At 36.3% G+C, this 25228-nt stretch overlaps 1 protein-coding gene across 3 annotated transcripts in view; it reads right to left on the reverse strand.

Moving 5' to 3' along the window:
* CEP192 (centrosomal protein 192) overlaps nucleotides 1–25228 on the reverse strand; it is a 59811-nt gene that overhangs the window by 24723 nt on the left and 9860 nt on the right. For all 3 annotated transcript variants that reach the window (XM_015618914.1, XM_015618912.1, XM_015618913.1), the window contains exons 11-31: nucleotides 22725–22789; nucleotides 22452–22643; nucleotides 20849–20975; nucleotides 20603–20733; nucleotides 17949–18966; nucleotides 17716–17839; nucleotides 16451–16622; nucleotides 14514–15414; nucleotides 13209–13357; nucleotides 11343–11573; nucleotides 9750–9875; nucleotides 8647–8781; nucleotides 8383–8446; nucleotides 7567–7706; nucleotides 7351–7443; nucleotides 6385–6500; nucleotides 4674–4850; nucleotides 2760–2850; nucleotides 1883–2059; nucleotides 1079–1339; nucleotides 779–888 (exon numbers count right to left, since the gene is read on the reverse strand). In XM_015618914.1, coding sequence (XP_015474400.1) covers nucleotides 779–888; nucleotides 1079–1339; nucleotides 1883–2059; nucleotides 2760–2850; nucleotides 4674–4850; nucleotides 6385–6500; nucleotides 7351–7443; nucleotides 7567–7706; nucleotides 8383–8446; nucleotides 8647–8781; nucleotides 9750–9875; nucleotides 11343–11573; nucleotides 13209–13357; nucleotides 14514–15414; nucleotides 16451–16622; nucleotides 17716–17839; nucleotides 17949–18966; nucleotides 20603–20733; nucleotides 20849–20975; nucleotides 22452–22643; nucleotides 22725–22789 — 4600 coding nt within the window. The remainder of the gene's footprint in view (nucleotides 1–778; nucleotides 889–1078; nucleotides 1340–1882; nucleotides 2060–2759; nucleotides 2851–4673; nucleotides 4851–6384; nucleotides 6501–7350; nucleotides 7444–7566; nucleotides 7707–8382; nucleotides 8447–8646; nucleotides 8782–9749; nucleotides 9876–11342; nucleotides 11574–13208; nucleotides 13358–14513; nucleotides 15415–16450; nucleotides 16623–17715; nucleotides 17840–17948; nucleotides 18967–20602; nucleotides 20734–20848; nucleotides 20976–22451; nucleotides 22644–22724; nucleotides 22790–25228) is intronic.

Genomic DNA, 25228 nt, shown 5'->3' on the forward strand with positions numbered 1-25228 from the left:
TGAGGCAATAACATTTAAAAGCAACAATGAAATAATGCCATTTTGAAGTTTTGCACTGAATCATCAGCACCCTACTGCCCCACCTAGTCCTAACATTCTGCATTACACTACACCCCATGGACAGCACAAATCACAAGTGCCACTTGTGTCATTGAAAGCAGAGTATGCCATTTCTGTGTGTTTGAGTTATTCAAACTGAAATGCAGAATGATATGGACACTATTTAAGATCAGAAAGGTATTTTCAGCAAGTTTCTTCAGTGTGTCATGAGCATATGTGGATGTTATTTTTCTCATATACACATCAACTCAAACACATTCGTTGTCAACAGAATTCAGCAAACCAAGACATGAACCTTGTTTGAAACTTAATACTCCTGTATTTCAGTATTATTCTTTTCATGAGCCTTTTCTTTAAAAATTAAAGTTACATACACATTAGGAAGAGAGATACTAAGACAGAACACAGACCTCTTTCAATACAAAAAAAAAAAACATTTCCCCAAAACCCAACACACTTGAATTTAAGAAAGTTAAAACAGAATAAAATTCTCAACTAGGATTGTAGCTAAAGTATGTAAGCAAAGCCATAAATGAACAAAGATGCATCAACAAGTTACAGATGCAAGGCTTAATAGATCTCTACATATCATCATCATCTTTTAGTTTCTTCTTGCTCATTTTGGAAACATATTAAAACCATATTTGTGGCAGCACATACCCCTAGTTTTAACTTCTTATTAAATATCTGTCTGTTACAATAGTAAAGCACATCTTACCTGCGATACTGCTGCCTAAAAACTTCATCTCCCCAAAATAAGCAAACTGTCGATACCAACATGCTTGGATGGAAATTCTTTTCCACTGGATTCCATGTTACAGTAATCACCTGATTAAAAAAATAGACATACTGAAAAAAAAAATCTTATTGTTTGTATTAATGTTTGGAACATGAGTCAACAGATTACAATAATACAGGTGAAACAGGACATAAAAATTAGGTGAGATTTTTAATAAAGAACTAGTCACACATTTTCATTGATGATATTTAGTTTGTTAGAACAAAGCACCGTACTTACTTCCTGTGTTCCTTCTCTTAGTACAAACTTCTCTGGAGACACTGTCATAACCTGAGGATCCATCACTGTTTTTGTCTGCAGGTTTCCCAGGCACAGTGCTTTAACATAAGCAGCCCGGGAACCTGTGTTTCTCACATGGAAGGAAGCTTTCTGTAATCTTGCAGACAATGGTCCTTCCAGTGTAACCATGAAGCTACCTGACAATTTTTTAACGTTTTCTAAAATTATATTGCTTGTTCCTCCATATCCAGATAATGGTATCTAGGAGAGAAAAAAAAGCCCCACTATCAAAAAAGAAAAACAGTACTACAAATGGAAAAAGCTTCTTAATTAAAAAAAATTATGTACAGCTATAGTAAACTACATAAAGAGTTGCAGAAAAACAAATGAAAATGTTATAGAAGTGAACTGAAAAGCCTTTGCAAGAAATAGAAAAGCCTAAATTTACTCAATCATTTTCAAGTTCTATTTCCAAGTTTCTTTAAGACCTACCTATAGAACAAGGCAAGTTCATATTTTTTAACACTTCTAGAGTTAAAATCTTAGGCTACTTTTAATATAGTACATAAAGTATTATGTCCTTCACAAAGGAAAGAACTGCATGCAAAATTGATACTAATTGAAAAATAATTTATATTAAAGCATTAAATTTAGTGCCCATATGATTTTAACAAGTATACAGATACCCATAATATGTATCTTCAATTTTCAGGTTTTTGATAGAAAAAGCTATCAGTGATAGATTATCAATACTTGTGCAAAGAGTAAATTTAAAATTATTAGAAGTTGTGTTGGGACTCTTACAGTAAATTTAATTCCTGGTTTTGATCGAATCCCCAGCTGTTTGATTTCCAGCTTTGCAAAGCAGCAAGTTACTCGAGTGGGTGTAAACATCAGGTATATGTTAGTATCTTCTTTGGGACGCATTCTGAGTTCCCAATTACTGGTCAGGCGTTCTTCTGATCCGAATATACTTTGCAGCTATAAAAAAAAACAACATCAGAACAAAGTGACTATAATAGGAATAAAACATAGCAGTAAAACTTACTACACTTGGAAGGAAGAATTACCTTCTTCAAACTCCACGTTAACTTCTTTGACAATGGCATATTTAAAGTTGCAATACTTAATATGCAATGAAAAGACAAAGTCCAAGATACTCGATGCCTCTCATTTTAGACAGACTGTTTTGCCCTTGATCCCCAACCTGTCAAGGCTGAACTACATCAGCACTACATTAATTCTCTGTCAGTATAAGATTTTAGATTTAAAAAATCTGAACTTTTGACAGAAAAAGGGGATATAAGTCAGTGCAGGTTACGTAACAAAAAGACCCATTAGGCAGAGTAACTCCTGAAGGCTAATTCCAGTTTTTCTATACTTTTCTAGACTCCCTTTTGCAAGAAGGGCCACTGATGGATCATTCCACCAAGTACTGACTCTGTCGTGATACAGCAGCTGACAGAGCTGTAAACTGAGCTCAAGTTTGTTGCAATGCTCTTATTTCAGCCACTCCCAAGGATGCCAGTAGAGCTTAAGCTCACTCATCTATACCACACTCATCTTGGCAGTCTCAAAACAAATACACAGCCTGCAAAGACTTCAGGGCAAAAACATTTTCATTATAAACATAGCCTGGTAACTGTCACAAACACTAATGAGAAACTTTAATAACAGCCACCTGAAAGGAGTCTTGATCCTGGCCTCTTATCAGCAATCTTAAATGCTGGGTCACAGACGGAGAGTCATTTCTTAGAATTAACTTCTTCTGTCTGAAAAATATGTTTGGTTAGCTTTTACAGCAAATACAAATTAACTGCATATATTAATTCACGGAAACAATAGAACTAGGACAGTCAATTTTAAAGTAATTTAATGGGAAAAAAAAATCACCTCTTGGAACAATAGAATATGTTAAATAGAAAGTTATTTCTGTATTGTCAACCTTACACACCATACACTGTTATACTTCACAACAGATGAATACTCATATAGTAAAACAATCCCCAAATATACATATATATATATATATATATATATATAAAAATATATCTATATATAGCTTTTCTGACATTCAAGAACTGTACTTAACAGCCCGAACTTTCAAAGAAACCAGCAATTGTATCAACACAAAAACTCCTTAAAAATCCCCACTTCAGTACACAGTTTTGATGAGATTATCCAGACACACTACAGAAACAAAGTCTTGTGAGTAGTCTGGCCCAGATCCACTGGAACAGTTGTAAAGAACTAAATTCAGGATAACTTTTCATGTACTTCTCAATGTAATAGCAATACAGAAAGTTATGGTCACTTGACAGAATCAGGTTGAACAAATATTTTTTTTTCCTCTATAACACATCCTAGCATTGACCAGGCTTCTGGTATTTAGAGCTTTCCTCAGCAGAGGTAGGAAATATCCCCAGCAAGAGCAAGTGACTGTCATTTTAACAAGCCAAAAAACATTGACCGATGAATTTGACAAGTCCTAAAACTGCTACAACATAAGAGAATAGATCATGCAGTTGGAGGAATCAAAGAAGAAGACAAAGAGAGCAAAGCCTTTCTCTGTCAACACTGGCAGACACTCTTTTGTACTCTCTTGAAACAAAATGACAGAAATAATTTCAGCTTCCTAAAACCAAGGGTTCATTAAAACTGTTTTACAGGAGGAAAAGAAAATAAGAAGACTGCAATATACAGGAAAGAAGGAGTAATTCCCAAACACCAAACAATCTTCTAACAGTAGGTTAGAAGAACACTACCCTAGAAAACCAGAAAAACAGAAATGCAGCTACCAGGAAGAGTTCTTGGCTACAAACATGGATTGATTTTAAACCACCAGGAAATCATTAGATTCCTCAAAAGGTTCAGTATCAAACAACAGTGGATTATGCCTTCAAGTAATTATTATGAAGGAATTAGAATTATTAGAAGTTCAGAGATCTGCAAAACTTGCAGACTTTACATGTAAAGGAAACAAAGAATATCCTAACAATTATGAACAGTTTCATTAAAGCATAGAATACTGAACATGTAAACTTGAAACTAAACGTGGGGACAAAAAGTAGTCTGAAAGATAAAGTAATTGATAATTAGGGGCAAAACAGACTATCACTAAAAGTTTTAACACTGAAACACATTCAAATCAATTAAGGGATGTTCAATACTTTATGCTATTCAGATGGTCAAATTACATTACATAGACTGGATTCTATTAATTGTAATGGTGAGATTAAGCGTAATTAATTTCTAGCAGGAGATAGGTATCAAAAGAACCAGAAGATTTTTCTATCATCTTAGTTCAAAAATACCTTTCTACTCATTTCTACTTACATGGCATATTAAACATAAAAAAATAGATATTCTAATCATAACTGAAGATTCCTCGAGAATACACAAAGCTCAAACAAGATCAGTTTGTTTCCAAAACTTTCTTGCACAAGAAAAGCAATTGTAATACACTGCTTTCACTTGAGGCATAGAAAAATCACTGTGAATTATCCAAGTGAATAGGAAATTTTACTTCAAATAAGTGCAATATAAAATACCTAACTTGATATTCTAAATGAACAGCTGTCCAGCTTATACTTACACTGATGATCCAAGTGCTACTGCTCCCCAGGCAATGAACTGCTTGTTGGAGAGGATGGGTGGAATGTCTGAGCACCCAGCAGCTGTAGACACAGGTGTGTTTTTCCCAGATTCTACCTCACCTTTTATCATCACTTCAAACTGAGGCCCAGATGGCAGCACAAGGATTTTCAAAATACTTTTAAAATAAATAAATAAATTTAAATCCCACAACAGAAAAAAAAAATAGCTGATGAAATCAAAACATAACTGAAAAAATATTACAGATAGGCATTTTTAAAACTACCTTCTTAAGGCAGATATACAAATACTTCTTTTTATTTTATGACAAAGGCCAACTTTAGGCATAGCCCTACATTTAAATCCTTTGGGCTGTAAATACACATCACATGAACCTCACACAGTCTTCTGAATTATTTCATCTGGAAATGATTCAGACATATATTTCAGAGACTACAGCTCAGCAAAGTATTTTTTTGTCCATACTAATTTCTAATTCTTTTGACAGACTAATTTTAGAAAGAAATAAAGTCTGGCTGTAGACTGAAGAGATGTCTTTTGAATGCCATGAGAAACTTCACTGAATTTTTACAGGTGTGAGACATCCAGGAGCACCAAGGAAGTACATCTAGCTTTTAAATAATAGCCTGAATCATTTGCTATAGACACACTTCAAGTCAAGAACAAAACTCCAGAAAGTCCACTCTAGCTGTCAGTGAATCCCTATGATGCCTGCTGACAAAGCCCTGAACCCCATCAGCAGGGAACATGGACCCTTGTTACTGCCTCGGTTTATTAGTCTTTCAGCAGCACTTTGACGTAGACTACAAAGTTTCCAATCCTCCTGAGTACCTCAAGCCTGTAAAAATTCAACTTATCCAATAGGATCATACTGTCACCAGCACAGAATTCCTCATTGTTTAATTTAAATGCACTGGGGAGGCCTGGTTAAGCTAGCTAATGAAGTTGAACTTATTCTGAAGATACTCCTTTTTCCATTCTTGCTATATCACAGCAGATACTGGAAAGCATGTAACAAGAGAGGAAAGGCTGCTCTGGATAAATGAGTCAGACCACTGTCATTGCCAAAAATTCTTAAATGACATCTTAATTGTCACTTGAACCAATCAAGTTTGTTTTGCAGAATGAAGTTCAGCATGAACAATATGCTCATTCGCTAATGAGCAAAACTATGAATGCTCCTTCCATCTGCAATAGGAACATGTATATTAGTACAGTACAGAACAAACTTTTATCTGACTACAGCAGACAAATGAATACTTATGATCCTGGTCTGTTCTTGAGTTTTTTCACATGTAAAATAGAAATAACATTCCCCTTGCCTCAGCAGAGAAAGAGGGAAGCAAATGAAGGGGCTGCTGAAAGTAAGTATTTTGAAGCTTTGTTGTACTTTAGAAATAGCTACCATATAAAGGGCTTCAGGGACTTACTCCGTTTATTTACACTAAAAAGTCTTGGAGTATTTCTTGATGGGAAATATTATCTATTAATACTGCTATACACACCTTAAGAGGCAGATAATCTATAGAAAAGGTGAACTTTAACAAAAACACTTTTGTAATGGATGAGCACTCTCATGAAAACAACTGAAGCCAAAGACTCTCATATGGGTAAAACTTTTAATTTGCTCATTACCTTAAGGTCAAAAGTAGTTCAGTTTAACATATGTAGCACAGTGTCAGTTATATTACCTTTCTGTAGCTGTTGTGGTTTTTGGAAAAAACTGGACAGTCACTACTTGCTCTTCTCCAGGAAACAGGAAAAGGTCCTCAGGTTTAACAGCAAAGCAGCTGTCCTGATCTGATGTCTGAAAGCAGGCAAGGGCAAAAGGAAGGTTTAGTTACCTATTCTAAGGGATTAAACACGTCTACAACATGTAATACAGTTTGTTTGTGCACCTGTAGTACATGCAGTTCAGACAATTTGAATATACCTGGAGTCTTCAACACTACCAATTAGTACCCAGCATTCTTGCTTAATGTGGCATTAAGTGGTCATATATCCTATTTCCATGGTCTTTGATCCTAGAAATGATGGGCAAAAATATCTCTTTTTTCTAAAATGGAACCAACTGTTCCTTCTGTTGACTTTGAAATGCAAGTTTCAAATGTGTTTAGTTATCTTTCAGTCTGGAACCACATTTTCCATGGATTCTTAAAAAGGTCAAGTAAAGACATTCCATGTCTGAAAAGAATTCACTTTGAGTTGGCAAGATGTACACCAAAAACTTGCAATTTTTGCAAGTTTTGCACTAAAAACTGCAAATAAAATGCAGTTTTCTTAGAAAATATAGATGTTTCCCAATGCTAATATTCATCTTTGCCTTAAGCAGTCTTTACCAGCTAACTAACACTTGCTGTGCAGCACAGGCTTCACTACTTTTACATATAACAAATCTTTTAGTTAAAATTTAGTAAAGATCATAAAGGTATGTTTGTTATAACAAATAAAACTGAAGTTGAGGAAAAGAACACCCATGTGCTTTTTCCAAAAAAAATAAGCTAATCTCTTTGCCATCTTCCATTCCCTTTACCCATAAACTCATAAAGCTTCTGTGAAACCACAGAGCTGAGCTAAAATCTCAAGGCTCAGCTCCAGCTTCAATACAATATGAACAGCACAAAAATCATGATTTCAAGAGAGAAAAGCCAACCTACCTTAACTTTCAAATGTACACTAATGTTTCCAGCATTTTCCAATGGCAGCTGCTGCTTGACTGTTGAACCCACACTAGTAGATAGATATATTTTCTGTAAAAATTAAGTAAGTGTAGGTTTGTATATACACATACATAATAAAACCAGACATTACAAAAGTAGGAGGCTACGAGAGGCAAACTGTTCTTGAAATACAGTTTGTAAATGTACACAAACCTGTAAGTCCTTTGGAATATGTATCCTTGCTGTTCCAGCTCTTGCTCTGAGAGAAATACTTCTAATCACAGTGCTAGGTCCTGGACTGTCCACTTCTACATCCACTCTTGCCAGGACCTCCTCTGCTGGACCCAAGGAATCTAGGAACAATTTCATGAGTAGCAAAAGCAAGCAAGTCTGCCAACAGCAAAGGCCATTCCTATTGATGCATGTCTCACTTCAGCTACTCTTCAATCTTAACATATTCACATGCTCATAATAACAGAAGCTCTCCCATTCCTCACGCAACACTTTTTTCCTCTTTTAAATAAAGTCTCACAGGATCTTATTTAAGAGTTTTACCTTTTTGTCAAATGTGACTGAAATTGTCACTAATTCAAAAAAAACCCATCCTACCACACTGGCCAAACTAGTTGATATATGTACTATTTTCTATTCAGAAAGCCAGAACAAATCAGAGGGCTTTTTTGCAAATTTTTTGCAATTAATTAATTATTTTGCAATTAATGCAATGTTTTCTTAACTGATGGCTTAATTTCCTCACTTAAAGGAGGTCACACTAATTCCAGGCATCTTGCAGTGCAAACTTTGTACAGCTTCATACTTAAGTAAAAATGTCCCTGGTAATATATAAAGGACTAAGACATAGAGGTATTCTGCCTCCCACAGTTACTAGAAATGAGTATGATACCTGAAGTATTAGCACACACATACCAAACACGTTTTCAAGTTTGCAGCCTGCTCCTGCAATTCTAACACATGTATATATTAAAAGTAAAATCTGTTTCAGCTGAAATTAAAATCAAGTTACTTTACCTGAACAAGAAATTTGTTTCTTAGGTGCACGGAACAGAACCCAAACTGTTAAAGCTTCAGGATCCTGAAAAAGAAATTGGTTGACTCACCTTATGGAAGGGAGAAAATTACTGAGAGGAAAAAACATGCAAAAAAAACATGAAAAAAACCTAAACATGCAAAAAGGTTCACTGCCCAAAAATCATTACTGTGAACTCAAATATTCAGCATCATCATTTCAGACAGCAAGTAAAAAGAAGAATAGGCTAATTACAAACTACTCACTTGTCCATCATAGCTTGCATGTATCACATGATTTACAACTGATGGAGCTGCTGTCTGAGAAACTGCATCCATTTGTTCACTGGAAGTATTAACAGGTTCCTTGGAAAAGGTGAAGCACCTCCAGGCTACTGCATTCTGTTCAAAAAAAAAAAAAAAAGTATTACAAGTATTAAATCCCTTACTGTCACTAACATCAATGATGACAAAGCTGAGAAACGCAAGAGAAGTTTTGAATGATCCAAGTAGTTTGGAAAAAAATTAGGCTGTAGTTTTGGTAAGTATATGATAGTCCAGCAAATCCTCAAAAAACAATAGGAAATCCTTTTGCAGCAAAAGGGGACAGCAGAGTCTGGTTAGATTAAGCCTTCAAGAAGTTTGGCTGTTGAAACATCATTAATCCCCAAGACAACCCAATCCACCTTAACATTAGGCCAGTCCTTTCTTGTTCCCCTGTATAAGGAACCAAGGCCAGCTCACCCCACAGCACAAATCAGCAGTCAGCCCAGCCTAGCCAAAAACGTGTAAACTGCCTTGCCAGAGATTAGAGAGGACCACACTGTAGCCTCTCAGACAGGCTATTATCTAGTGAGAGACAAAGCAGATAGAAAGAGGAAGAGGCAGTATGTTAAACTTGCTAGCAACAAGCAAGTTTTTGGCTGCTTGTTTCAACAGTCAGCTGTTTCATTTGAATAGTGGAATACATCTTCAGCTTCTCAAAGAGAAGAGTGAAGCTTCTAGCTTCCTCACCTTCTCAAAGGGAAGGTTTAGGCAACACAGTCCTTTTCCTATCTGCTGCCCTGTGCTGTCAAAACAAGCATCAGAGGCAGAATCCTATGGCTAAACTATAAAAAGTAACCAACAGACATGAGACAAAACACTACACACCTATCCCAAAGGCATTTTTGTTGGTACCAATACAGCAGAGTCAGATTACCACCCAACAAAAACTATTTTTTTCCTGACTAACAAAAGACTTCTTGGGAACCTTACATCTAGTGTCTCCAAGATATATTTCTTAATGATATGTAACATGAAGTGTTTGGGTATTAAAATTCAGTATCAAAAGATGTTCACTGTCACATACATAAATTTACTGTACTTACTGCGTTAATAATAAGTCTAATTGGCACAAAAGCATGGGTTTTGTTGATAAGTTTTAGGGGAAGAGCCTTCCAACTGCCAAAAGGCAAGTCACCAAAATCCAGGCAATCTCCTTTTCCTGCTTCCACCTGGTTTTAAAACAAAGCAGAACTTAGAAGAAAGGAAATCTTTCAAAACACAATACCCTTCAAAAGTACCAGGAAAGAAAAGATGTTACTCACCTATTCCATCCTCTTAACCCTATATCCACATATAATATAAACTTTCCACCAGGGGTAGGAGTAGTCTAAGAATCATGTTTTCTTAAATATTAGAAGGGGTTACAGACAATTGGCTGTCTCCCATGCACTTTGCCTCAATCAATTAAGCCAGTCTTAGTGCAGTTTATCCATCAAAATCCAGCAAACAATCAAGTTATTTTGGATAATTAAAATTAAAAGTAAGTATAAACCGTGATTATTGCTAGCAAGTAAAATATGTCAATTTTAGATAGTTAAAAACTCACTTCAGCAAGTTAAAAGTCAAGAAAATAACTAAGGGGCAGTTAATTTTTGCTGAAACCAAAAATTAAATCAATTTGCTTAAAAACACTTAAGTGTCATGATCTGCAGTAAAATACAGCTTTTATTTGGTACTTGTTGCAATCTCAAGAATGTAACAACATGCAAAGATTGAGCACAGGGTTTAAATTTTATCTGAACATGACACAAGTTTGAGCTATATACTATGAAGAACATGGAAAACGGACCACATGTTAAAGAATAAACAATGTATTAAAAATAAATAAAAATTTATGGAAGAAGCATTACAAATTTTATCCATTCCTGCGCATTCATTACTTCAAAACACATAATTAGCCCAAAGCAAGTTAAAAGACCACCGTAAATGAAAAGAAAATGTTAGCTGTGGCTGATGACTGAAAATTTTACTTTTACTTTTATCCATCATGTCACAAACTACCATATAATTTGTTCAGGCACCTCCAAAAAGATAATCAAGCCTTTTTCTACCTATCCATGCTCTTAAATCTAGATCTGTATGAAGCCAGATTATTAATGTCATACTGTCTTCCACCTGGTTGTTCTTCATGACAAGACACAAGACAAGAGCACTTTACACATGCACTTACTGTTAATTTTTAATTTGTCCAAAATAAGAAAATATTTTCTACAATTATAAACAAGCTAGAGGTAGTTAGAAACCAAGACAAAGCCTACTTGATGTAAAAAAATAAAGAAATCCTTACAATTGGAAATAAATGCTTTCTGCTACATTAAATGTCCAATGCAACAGAGCAGATACCTAGTAAGCATCAGATGTTTAAGTCTTGCCCAGTCTTTTAACAATGAAAAGGTAATGCATTTTCATTTATTCTTTCCACACAGAACCCTTCATTTCCAGCAAGTTGCTTTTCCACAACTGGAACTTCCCAGAGAGCAATAAGCTTCTCAAAAATCCTATTATATTCCCACTCAAAACATAAGAAATTCTAGGTTTCTTTGAGGAACAACCCTTGCAACCCCATTATTTTCCAGTGTCATTAAATTATTCATACGATTACAATAATGAAAGGCCCACAATAAGCAGCAACTTACTTCTAAATTAGGATTTTCAGCAACTGCTGTCAGAACTACCCTGCTTGCCAAGGCTTCTGACTGAACGATTGTCTCGGCATCTGCAGAAACTGGCCAAGATGAAACATTGAGGATACACTGGAAGATCCCAGAATGGGAAGGTAAGAAAAGTATTTTCAGGTCATTGGTAGAAAATGGTCCTACAATGGCTTTGTTCTTGAAAACCAGACATTGATATTTCATAGGATCCATCTGAAAAACAAAAAACCTGTCATTTTCAAACAGGCCTTTTACCAGAAGACATTTCCTTTCCAAATACCACATTTGTCTGGCACCACTGCTTAACACAGATGTTATATATATATATTCTTCCTACACTTAATGCATCTTCATATCCATGGCCCATTCCATGGCACATTTGCATCCTGCTCAACTGAAGGTCTTTTAATTTAAACAGAGAAGTCAGTCTGAAAACTGCTGAGGTTTCTTTCTGCCATCTAGTGAAAGACTGACACTGGTAAAATTAATAAGTAAAACCCTGATTTTTGAGAAAGGACAGCAGCGTATCTCAGAGTTGACTGAAAAAAATTAGTTCTAATCACACTGTGCAAACAATTGCATATATTTATATATAATGCAATATGCAATTATACTTTCAGCTGTAAAGGAAGTTTCTGTTAAAAATCACCTCTGATACAACAGAATCACTTTACAGAAGCTGCATAAAAGCCCTATAAAGCAAATTAGAAAATTATGCAACAAATCCTTATTCTCATATACACACACACATATATATACACATATATAAATATTATACATGAACACACAGAATTGTGGCTTGATGTTCTTTAAAAAGGAAGCATTCTGAGAAAACAAGATCAAAACCAGAAATCATACTCCTGTAAAGACACGTACTACATCTGCTGGAAGAATATGATGAGGGATGTGATCAGGATTTCTAAGACGCATAAGTTACAATACTTAAATCAAATCATTGTCTGCTAATCCTCAGTAATATGGACCAAATAAAAATGGCAAGAACTGTATTTAAAAAATAAAATATAAATAAATAAAATTAAAAATAAAAAAAATAAAAAATCAGTACTTTATACAATCTACAACTGAACTCTGGACAGCACTGCATAGTTTCAACAGATTAGCTCAATAAAGAGTACTCTACCTAAAACTAATAAGAATAGAAATAACACATAGCACTAAAGTTACCAGAAGCTTTGAGTATCCTATATATGCTTGTTCTGTTGTTATATTCTTCTCCACTAAGTGTATTCATCAATAAAAGAAATTATTCTGATGGATCTTGGCTCGAACTCATTTCTAAAGTCTTCAATATATTTTACTTCTGGAACTATTACTAAGATAACAGAAGTATATAGAATTTGACAAAACTGAATTGCAACACAGCCAATCTATGGCCTACAAGCTACCTACAACACACAGTACAACCCGTCTAGTTTGAAGCCTACTCCAAGTATTTCTCATTCTCCATCACTCAAGATCTCCTGATTTCAAGAAAAAGAGGAGCAAACTGCCAAAAATGTTTTAGCAGTAACATTCCTCAGCATGAATGTTTTCTGTCCTAGGGATAACACTTCTTGCATACACAGAAGTGGGAATGAATAACCCATAAACTCAAACCTTCCACACTTCATGCACACAAAACAATTCTACAGATCAATCACCTCGTGTGGCATTTACCTCACAAATTTGTCAAGTGGCCTGGCTAAAGAAAGTAGCATTGCTTTTATGCATATTAACTATAAAGCAGGGAAAAAACTACAGATCTGTAAAGAGGGCCTTAATTTTACATATGATATCTGGTAAGATAATGGTATTATTCAGCTTTATGGAAAAAAAAAAATCTCCTACCTTTTCCCCATTAATTGAAACACTGAGTATTCCAATGTTGACCTGCAACCACCGGTCAGTTGGATTATAAATGCTAAGAACTGTCTGTGATGCAATTCCCACACAACAGGCATTAGAGAACTTCAGTTCCTCTGGTACTTTTATATGTCCTTTGGAAGAAAATATGCTCCTGTTAGTTACAGGTACTCAGAAGCAAATCAGCACTCAGGCTGCCACCAAGTTTATGATCTCATCTGACAAATGCTTCATTATGGCAAGGAAAGGTTTGACAACAGTTCTCATAAGTATATTTTCCACAGGCATGAAATTTGAAATTTCTATCATTTCTAATTTGCATCTTGAAATTCTACTGTCACAAAAATAAATACTTATGGAAATAGCACATTCCATACAGACAAACAAAATGTGTATATATACACCTGATATAAAATACTCAGTGGTCACAATTTAATCAGTACTAGCCCAACTGAGAAAATTTGAACATTACTATTACAAAATCTTGTTAGTATAAAAATAGGTAAGGAGTATTTCACTATTTTAAAATGCACTAAGAAGTGCATCCCAATGATTTGGAACAATCAGTAAACAAGCTCTAAACTGTCACAGATTCAAATCTTCAACCTTACTAGCTTGTCATTTAGGCAGAAAGAATTAGCCAGAAAAAAAAGGCATAGTGAAAAATAACTAACAAGATTGTAGGTTAAAACAAGTTTCTAAAATTAAATAGTAATTTGTGATGGCTAGGTTTAGCATTTACTCTAGATACTGGGTAAAAACAGAAAGGAAAGAAGACATTTGACAGCTTGTCTTTCCCTTCATAACCAGCAAACAGTTTCAACCCTCCATGGGGTTCAAACTTCTTAAGAGCTTTGGCCTTCACTGACTGCTAATACCAAATTAGGCTGGAAATAGAAATGCCCTCTGTTTTCCAGATAAAATACAATGGAATTTCAAGAGCATGACTTGTCTTGCCTAGTTTCAGCTGCAGCTAGGATTTTTCTTCCTCCTATGAAAGGTAGCTCTAGATCCTTCACACAAACACAAAGCTATTTAATATTGAAGAATGCTGAAATTCTTCTAAATTATGAGAAATGTTTTTTAAGACCATTAGGGGAGCTATAAGAATAGACACCGAATTCAGAGAACAACACTGAACAAGGAAAACTAGTAATAAGGTTTGCATGAACAATAATTGCAGTTACACTTAGTACCATCTTAATTTTATTTACTATAATATAAGCAACATCACTATCACCATTCCTGTCCACAGCTGTATTTCAAATACACTTTAAAAAACACACTTACCACTACCAGGTGACTTTGACAACTCCCACCCACTTCTGCCAGCTCCAAAAGGCTGTCCATGACATGGTTTTATATTTAAGATATTATTGTTCCATGAAGTCGAGTGTGGATTATAAAGTGAAGCTGCACCCAAAAAGCCAGGACCAATATTTGGACCTAAAGGAATTCCTAACGTAAGTGGATTCTCAACATGTCCTGCTGGAATCCCAGAACAAGGAAGCCCAGCTGAAAAGCCAAAACCTGCAGAGCTGCAGCCAGGACACTGAGATGGAACTGCATTTCCTGTAGGTTGTATAGTTCCCAAATGCTGTTGTGCAAATGCAGTTGCTGCAAGTGAATGCCCTGTAAGCAAGGCAGGGACAGAAGAAGAAATTGCTTGACTCTCAGAGGTAGTGACATGGGATTTAACAGTTGATGTATGAACACACTGTTCACCTGATGAGTTTTGATTGCATGGGAAACAGGTGTTTAATCCAGGATAAACAGGTAATATATTCAGAGATGGTAATCCTTGTCTCTGTGCTTTGTTTGTTTGATCCTGACAGGCTTCTTGTGCATCAACATTGACAGAAAGTGGCTGAAAGGTGCAGAGTTTACTTGGCAAAGCTGATTTAACATGGTCTAGCCCTTCATGATTTGCCGGTACATTTGAATGAATAAATGGAAGCTGCTTTTCATTCTTCAGAAAACCATCTTTAGCCAGTTCTTGGTCCAGTACATTATGAGGTTTTCTTTGAAGACCAGCAAGTTCATTTTCTCCTTGTTTCTGGTCCATACTAAATACTGCTTCTTTTCTATTTTTTTGACATGAGTGGTCTTCTAGATTTTCTTTTGATTGCTCCTGTGGAGGAATTGGGCTGGCCTGAATTATTGTTGTGCTCAGTTCACCAGCATTTTCATCCTAGTAAACAAACACAACATGCAGTATTTTAAAAAAGCAATAGGGTACATAAGACACACCTAATTCTAGTGCTGCCTGTTCAGGAAACTTTCCTGTCGAATCATTACTGGTATTGCCATCCAATATAAATAATCAAGCTTGTCTTGTCTGAAGTTTTACTTTTGTGATTCTTCACCTTGAAAAACAAAACCTGCAGTTTCAACCTGTCTGCTATCCTAAAGACACATTCTACTGGGTCTGGCTGAGATGGAGGTGATTTTCTTCACAGCGGTCTCTGTGGTGCTGTGTTTTTAGATGGGTGTTCAAAACAGCATTGATAACACACCAGACATACTAGCCAGATTTCAAAAAAACAAAACAAAACTGAATGACCTTGAACCAAATCACTAACCAAAAAGGATTTGAGATGCATGAAAATGCATTGATACAAAAATTCCACCCTCAGTGTACATTCTTTTCTAAACCCGTAAAAAAAGTCAGAATGACTGTCAGAGGTAAAAAAAATATCGTTTCAGTCCTGAAAAAAGTAGTACAAACTACATTATGTATTTATAAACATTTCTCCAGGAAAAAAAAAACAAACCAGGGAAAGTATTCTCATAACAGCTGAAGCTGAACAAGGGAGCCTCAGGCGTGATAAAAGCAATATAGATCCTGCAAAATACTACTCCACATTCCAAGAATAGAATGACTTCTCTAGTGAGAATCACTAGAGAATACTTAATGAGAAATTATGGAAAAAAAATGAAAATAAAAAATACACCAACTCCAGCTTTTTCAAAAGTTCTTAGTTCTTTGATTGTTTTCCTATGTTTGCATTTATTAAAGTGTGTGCATTTGGCACAGCTGATACCAAAATTCAAATTTCTGAAGAACTCAGAAGAAAAAAAAAACTTCTGAAAAAAAGAATACCTTTTTCCTATGCACAGCATATCCTACTGTTTGAAAACCCTTAAGGCTTTTCTACTTTAGAATTACTTTGACCTATAAATTTTGGTTTAGGGGCAAAGGGGAAGTGCGGTTTTGTCTTTCTTACCCAGTATGTCCCTGGATTATGTATCACTGCTGAGTTCTTATGGGTACTGCCAGATGCAGAGACATAGGTTAACCTGCTCATGCTTGGACTTGAGTAAACAGACTGAGGTAGAACATTTTCTTTGCAAGGAGATTCCTGACAATGGGATGGGCAAGTAAAATCCATTTCAGATCTGAAAAAGATTCAAAACATGCAGTATTAAAATATATATTTTTAATGCTGCCCTCAGAAAATGTTACATATTAGCTGTACTATTCTAAAAGTCAACTTAATTAGCTGTTCTGTTAAATGCAGTCAGTAGAAATGAGAAAGCAGCTCTCAGCCTTTACAAGTTCTGGCTTTGGTGTACATAACAGACATTTTCATTCCATATAAATCCATATAGGTAAAGCATCAGAGTTCCACAACTGAACTCAGATGCTAAGGCCACAGAAACAACATAACTTATTTAAAGAGGTGAATCAATATACTTGTATCTAACTAAATTAAAAAGTATAATGACATCATTTAACTTCTCAGGCATTACACATTAGCTTCCTATTCACTGCTGAGATTCTCTTCATTTCAAATACCTGAAAACACAGGATGTCTCAGCACTTTGCTCAACAAGAAAAGCTAACGTGACAACAGTTAAAGTCACTTTAACTGGAAATCCTAACAGTTATATAACATGCCTGCAAAAATAAATCTACTCCTGCACATAATAATTTCTGAGAAATGCAGGACAGCATGTAGTTCTAATAACACATACAAACACAAACTGTAGTTAAATACTAAATAATGAACTTAAAAGCTAAGTCAGGAAAATCAGTTGCCTCATCTTCTTATGAGACTGAACGCAACCATTAGCTACTAGCCACATTTTTGTTTAAGACTACAGAATTAACTTAGTTGTAATCTTAAGACACTATTATGGGAGCTGATTTAAGAAACATCGTTCCTTCAGTTGCTAAGGAAACTTTAAACCTTGGACACGAGTATATATCAAAATACAAAATAGTCAAAAGCAATACAAATACTTCTACCCACCCTCTCCCACAGCAAGTAATGATACAAACCAGTGAACCAAATGGAGCTAAATACTTCTAAGTTTAAAAAACACATTTTCATTGGTCTATAGAATGTCCATCTTAGTGTATAATGAAGTCTTAGCCTAACAAAAATCTTCTATAAATCTAGATCATAGTCAACATTCAAACTAACACAGGATCCCTCAACAATCCTCATGAAGCAGTATTTCTTATAACCTACACCAAGAAACTTACCCTGAAAACGCTGTTCCAGAAGTCTCACTAGGAGAAGAGTGAATCAGAGGCGAAGTTGAAGGTCTGAAGCTACACTGCTCACCCTCCAGATTTAAGTCACATTCAGGTAGAATGGGTTTACGCTCTGCCAAATAAACAAAATTTAAGCACCATATTTATTCATGGACAGGAAACAAGTTTACTTCAAGAAAAGCCTTTTCAACAACTAATTGCATTGATATAGGTTTACTTACCAGTACTACTCTGGAAAGTTGGGGAGAGATTCTCAAAAGTTACATGTTTTGCATTCCCACCATGAGGAGTAGTGGCATCCTTGTTTCTCTTCTCTATGTTTTGCTTCCTCTCATCTTCGTTCAATTTCTGCACAGGCTTGGCTGTTGTAGCACTTACTGAGACATATTTACTAGATTGCTTGGCAGGTTTTAAGTTGCTGAAGGATGGAATATTTCCTGCACTTCCCTTCACCAAATCATTACATGGTTCAGGAACAGCATTTTCTGCTTGATCTACTGTTTCTCTATCTTCCCCTATACTACATGTATTAGTGAGATTGCTGTTCTGGTAAGCAAGCAGATTTCTCTGCGCCACTTCCATTTTTGCTGCTGAGAGAATTCCACATGTGTGGGCTTCACTACCATTAAGTGTCTCTGATCTAATATCAGCATCCATTGATTGTAAATGTTTATTATTTACCAAATCTGACAACTTTTCTGAATATTGAACATTATCTGCAATTATGTCTCCATGGTGGGGAATACCAGACAGACTAGAAAAATTCTGACTGTCACTTTCTTCATTAAGATAATCAAGCAATCGCTTCTCTATTCCTTGCTGTTTGCTATGATTATTCATCAAGTCTTCTGCAAGAGCATCCTTATGTTTATCTTTACCCAGTAAAAAGGTATCAGATGTAAGGTTCTGGACAGATGCTTCATGTTTCACAACACTCTCGTATTCACTTTCACATCTGTTCTCATCTGTTTTTTTGAGGTATTTTTCCATGTCAAATGCACTATTTTCCTCATTGCTGGATAATATCTCGTTAGCAGAGAGTTCAGCCTCTTTAACAACTCCAGGAAGGACACGTGTTCTTTTACTTTTATTGGAGAGTGCCATCATCATAGCAGCTAGCTGGGAAGGCTCAGCACTGGAGGAAGCATTAGCAATAGCATTTGCAATTGTACTGATACTCAAGACAGAGTCAGAATGATTAGACAAGCTGTCTTCAGACTTGCCTTTATGAATTCCATCCTACAATAAAACAAAATGAGTTAAGCACCACAGTAAGAAAATTCTTGTTTAAAGTTTTGTTTCTTGTTTGCAATTCAGGATATGGCAATATATTAAATTTCTTCATTGACACATTTTTAAGCACCTATCTAGAAAGAACACTGCAATAGACATTATTCTCATTTTCCTGATTTTTTAAGTCTACTTCACAAAGGCTTTTCTAGATTAAATAAATACTGCCTACTAGGAAACCTTAGTTCCTGTGAAACTTTAAAAATCCAAAAATGCTTTATTTAGTGCAGTTAAAAGAACTGGGAGTAAAATCCTATCAGGGACAAACAGCAGAGAAGTTACCATGACCAAATATACAATAACTTCCCAATTAACTTTCAATCACCTACATTAAATCATCTGCACTAAATCTCTTCAGAGGACACAGCTATTCCTACAGCTTTTTCTATCAATCAAGTCTGATTTCTTCTTTAGTTTTCACATTGGCTATTCTTAGCAAAGTGTGTGAAGTAGGTAGACAGTTATGTCCAGAGTCCAATTTCCTTCTGTCTCTCTCAGATGGACAGACTCAGAATTGGAAACACCTGTCCTCCTGTAGATATGCATGCATGACTTCACAAAAACCTCATTAAAAGACAGACAGAGCATGGAGCAGACACATACACCATGACTAGACTGAAAACAAGCTGAATTGCCAGGCTCAAAGGGCAGATCAGCAGCACCAAGTCCATCAGGAAGCCAGTCACTCACTGGTAAAGTATCCTGGGGATCAAGACAGGGGCCAGTACTGTTCAACAATTTCATTAATGATGTGGATGATCAGGCAGAGTGCACCTTCAGCAAGTTCCATCATCATACGAAACTGAGAGGTGTGGCTGATATGCCAGAAGAATCAGCTGTCATTAAGAAGGACCTCAACAGGAAAGAAAGATGGGCTGAGAAGTTCAAAGGGAAATGCCAAGACCAGCACCTAAGGAGGAATAACCCCAGGCCCCTGTACAGGCCCTGGGCCAACCAGCAGGAAAGCAGCTTGGCAGAAAAGGAATTGAGGGTCCTGGTAGACAGGAAGTTGACCACAAGCCAGGCAAAGAAGCTCAACAGCATCCTGGCCTGCATTAGGAGCTCCGCCAGCAGACTTAGGGAGGTGACGCAGGCAGGAAAGGTAGGTATCAAGGACTGCCAAACTAAAAAGACACTTTTTTTCAGACTTGCACCACATTCAAATCCTCAAATTCCATCAACTAAAAGATTTTACTCCAATGCTAAAGGTCAGTTGTTTCATTAAAACAATAGAAGGGGAAGATATTGCTGAAATTCAGAAACTTGATCACAGAACATCAACAGCCAATGAGTCTCTGAAAAACTATGGGCTGACAGACTGAGTAATTCCGAAAGTGAAGTTGGAAGAAAAAGGAAAATGAGATGGTGATAGTAACACCTGACTTACTACAGGATCATGCCATTCTAATGAAACTATCCTAAGAAACAGGGGCACCTACTAGGATTAAAATGATCAATATAAAAAGCAGTGAGTCGATACGAAAGTCCAAATTTAGCTGTATTTAAAGAAACAATAATAATTGGAGTAATTAGAATTTTGTTTCAGTTCATAGTTGCACTTTAAAGAAAAATACAAGAGAAATACCTTTGCTTTACTTTTGGTAGCAGCTTGTGTATTAATGTTTTCATGTGTTTCAGCAGCAGTATCGACCATATGCCCTGAACCTTCAGAGTTGGCAAAATTTGCATGTTTTCTTGTTTGTGCTTCTAAGTCACCTAACAACAACAAGAACAAAATTAATTTACAATAAGGAAGTTGTCTAAAAACCTGCATTCTTGTAATACACATGCTCCCTTAATGCCCTATAGAAGAAAACTGTTCCATAACTACCTGAAAACACCTCGTCAGACAACTGTGATATCTCTTGGCTGGTGTCACCTCCTGATGAATCAGATCGCGTTAGCAAAGAAACAGGCTGCCTTTTCTTCGGGGACGTAATATAGTAACCAAAAGACGGCTATAAAAAATACCCCAGAATACAGCATGAGTAAATTTAATAATTAACAAACAGGTTCAATGCACTTGAAAAGCAGTTTCGGCCTGCAGTGCTTGCTGGGTATATCTCTCATACCACTAAGAAATAAGGTGTGCCTCCTAGCATTGCAAATGCCTAATCTAAACACATACACTGCATTTCCCATACACACATAAAATAAACTAACTACTGGCATGGCTGAACCCCAGCTAGTGACACAGCTGTTTGTTCATATCCCAACTCCTCCCGACAAAGAACTGGAAAGAACATGTAAACCTTATGGGTTGACATAAAAAGTTTAATAACTGACACAAGATATAATACTGGTAATGAAAAGGAAGGAGAGGGGAATAAAAGAGGGAGAAACAAGTGGTGCACAACACAATTGCTCACCGGCCACAGACCAATACCCAGCCTGTCCCTGAACAGCAATCCATGGCTGCCAGCCAACTCCCCCCAGTTTATAGACTGAGCAGGATGTTCTATGATCCAGAATATCCATTTAGTCAGTTGGGGTCAGCTGTCCTGGCCCCGCTCCCTCTGAGCTTCTTGTGCACCTGCTGCACTGGCAGAGCATGAGACACTGGAAAGTCCTTGATTTAGGGTAAGCACTACTTAGCAACAATGAAAACATCAGTGTGTTATCAACATAATTCTCATACTAAATCAAAAACAAAGCACTGTACTAACTGCTACAAAGAAAACTAACTCTATCCCAAGTGAAGGGACAGTTTCTCAAAATAAATAAAGTACATAGGCTCACATTATCTCTGCTTGGAGGCATGGTCTGCCACTAAGCCTTGAAATGCTTAGAACAGACTCTAACTCCGCCAAATCCAACAATCCCTCACGACACAAGTGAATTACACAAGCATGTGTGACTTCTTCCCATTGTACACACTTCCCCATCTTTTTATTTGGTCTGAAACGCAGATGAGATCCTGTCTACCAACAGCAGAAGAGGGAAGTCCCAAGTATCCAACATATGCAAGAAGAATACAAATGTCAATAAGTCAAAATTTAGATGATTACACTTTTCCTGAAGTTGGGCATTGCCCAAATAGCACATCAACTATCAACAGTCATTCAGAGATACCCTCACTGTTCAAATACTCTTGTCTGAGCAGCATTTCACTCAACTGTGTGGATAATTTGCTGGGACCTTCAATACGCCTCCTTTATATGGTGTACTTCTCTCCTTCTAATCCTACACATAATTAGTCCCTGACCAAAAGGCAAAGTTCAACATTCAACAATAACACCAGCCAGCATTTCACATCAGAAATTCCAGTAGGAAACCAGTCAAACCACACCTGTAACACACAGAGAATTGCCTTCCTAAATAAACTAAGAAAATAAGATCTGAGAATGAACTGGTTACAAAATAACAAAACTAGTGCTAGTTGTTGCTTGTCTTATCATTTCCTTGTTTCTCAATATTAACATTTAGATACATACCCGTTTCACACCACTGCCTCCACCAAGACATCCAAGTGCTTCGGATCTTTGACCAAAGAACTCCCCCAAAGACAAACGTAAATAGCTGGCATCTTTATGAAGATCAGATGTTCCCGGCAGAATGAAGCTATTAACAGATTTCCATGAAGTATTTGCTAATTCAGATGCATTGGGACTGCCTACCTTTCCTGCCTGCAGACAAAGAGATTGCAGAAGTTGCAACTTGTAAATAAATTAGAAAACTATTTTGTTTACATTGAGGTCATTAGTTACCTGCAGAAGCCTGTGTGCTTTCTCAAATTCTTCCTGGTCTTGTGCAATCATAGCTGCTGCTTCAGCTTAAAACCAAAGAGAACATTTATTAAAATAAGGCAAAAGTTACTAAACATTGTCATTACTATTTGTCATCATTAAATTTGAGGGAAAGTTATTACACATATAATTCTAGACCTGAGACAGTCTGGGACACTCTAGGAGTTATTCAATCCCATTTTGGTGAGAAAAGCTATATGAAATTAGAAAGGAGTGCTTGCTGGATCTTTAGAAGCCAAAGTAAAATCAGCATTTAGCTAATTAACTTAATGGTGAATAAAGAAAGTTTCTAACAGCCTTAGCCCCAAGCTAAACCATAACTTTTTACAGGTTATGATATCCATACTAGCTAGAACCAAGCATCATATGGCTAACTTGGATCAAATCTTTACTATATTTGGGGTTGAAAATCTGTCCCATCAGGGTGGTACCTTTGAATTGGAGCAAAAGAAAGACACTGGCTTGTACCAGTTCATGAAAAACCCACACAAATTAACAGGCCAAATAACTCAATCTTACTTTTGAACTCAAATGCCTGTAGTATTTTCACAATTACTATCTACAGAAAAACTAACACTTAAGAATCCCTTCACCAAAATGTTGTGAAAAACTGATCAAGAATTACTCTACCACCAACATGATTGCAATGTTAACATATCCTTAAGCTCACCAAAACTTAAAAAATGCATGGCCTTTTACACAGAGCATCCCTAGGCATAGAGGGCACAGGGCAAAAGCCAAGAATGGATACAAACTTGTGAGTGCCACTGTCCATAAAATTACTCATGAGAAGTTATATTTCCCATAATACATACTCTGAGGAAAGAAATAAAGTTGGAATACTTCTTGATTGAGCAATCCAAGCTCATCTCCTAAAGGCAACCCGGCACTATCAATGACACACTGTTACATCCAGTTGAACTCTCAGTCACCAGCAGCTCTTCATCTTCTACATGAGCCCTAAATTCTCCAGAGACTTTCTGAAGCACCCAACACTGTCAAGTGAGCACTCCTGCACTATTCCATACAAGAACACACTGTGTGCACAGTTTGTTGAGAGACATGTCATGAGACTCCAAAGAATCAGATGTAACATGTCCTTTCTGTTCTCACAAATAAAGTGTCTTCAGCTGTCAAACACCACTGCAGACAGACAAGCAGAGTAGCAGCCAGGAAAATGCCAACCACATGGTTGTATGGTTACACGGTTAATCTGTCAGTGTGTTATCATCTACCATGCAAAGAGGAAAGCCCACTGACTAGAAAGCAGAAGTGTTTAAAAATCTATCAGGTGGAAAACCTAAGTAGCCTTGGAAAAATTTACAACAGTCAAATATTCTAATCACTCAACAACTCAAGTTTAAGACTAAAGGTATCTGAAATATAATAGATTTTGAAAACTCATCAAAGAGTTCTACGTTACTGACATAGTAGATTGGAAAGCATCTCCCGAATTTACTTGAACCGTCCAAAAATCAGTACAGTTTTGAAAAACATTATTTCACCAGTCAAGCCTGTTGGATCACTCATTAAAAATTAACAGTGTTAGACAGGATTCACTTGGAAAGAAAGAAGAACCTTGAGTGGACCATGGACATCTTGAGAATACAATTAGCCCATCTACTTGTCCGCTTTAGAAACTAGAAGAGATTAGGAGAAATGCTGTTGCATACACTGCTTGAATCTCTTACGAAACAGATGAGCAAATGACATTTTGGTGCTAAGGAATCAATTTGTCTATGGCACTACACGTACTTTATCCAAGCCTGTATGACAAATACACAGACTCTCATGAAGATCAGTCTGACAGAGTTTAAGGATAATAAACAACTTTTTAAGTAAACAGAGGTTCAAAAAGCCTGGAATTCAAGGAAAGATGAGAGTCCCAAAGTCCCTCAATATGCTCCAACATTTTTTAGTACCAGTAGCATTTTTCAGCACCAAGACTCTCCCAAGGGACTTCACAAAAAAAATCAGCAGCTAGCCAATTCAAGATTTTCAAGTCTCTCAAATTTTGACACTGTATTCACATTCCATTTGATTTTTCCTCATTGATAACTATTTCCTCTCTTATAAGCATCATGCAACTCAAAATTACTCTTCTTCTCCTTGGCTTGCAAGAAATGGTAACAATCTTTGAAGTCCAAAGGAAAAACTGTGGAAATGAGAGGAATTGCTTTAACTCATACAATAGGTAGCAATGGCAAATGTTAGAATGCTTTTGTTTTGTTTTAAAATGCTCTTCATGGGAAGAGTAGGAAACACAGAAAGAAGCTATGAACTATAGATAGTGATATAACATCACTACAGACTACCATCAGCATCAACTTTAAAATAATTTATAGTATCTAAAACCTAGAGGCTTTGCAACACCAAATACTAATTTGGAATGAAAATAAAAAGGAAGAAAGTTTACTTAACATTATTACAGACAACAAGAGTTAACTAAAAAAGATTATTACATA

The sequence above is a fragment of the Parus major genome, chromosome 2, assembly GCF_001522545.3.
Source record: "Parus major isolate Abel chromosome 2, Parus_major1.1, whole genome shotgun sequence".
In the NCBI taxonomy this organism is placed as follows: Eukaryota; Metazoa; Chordata; class Aves; order Passeriformes; family Paridae; genus Parus; species Parus major.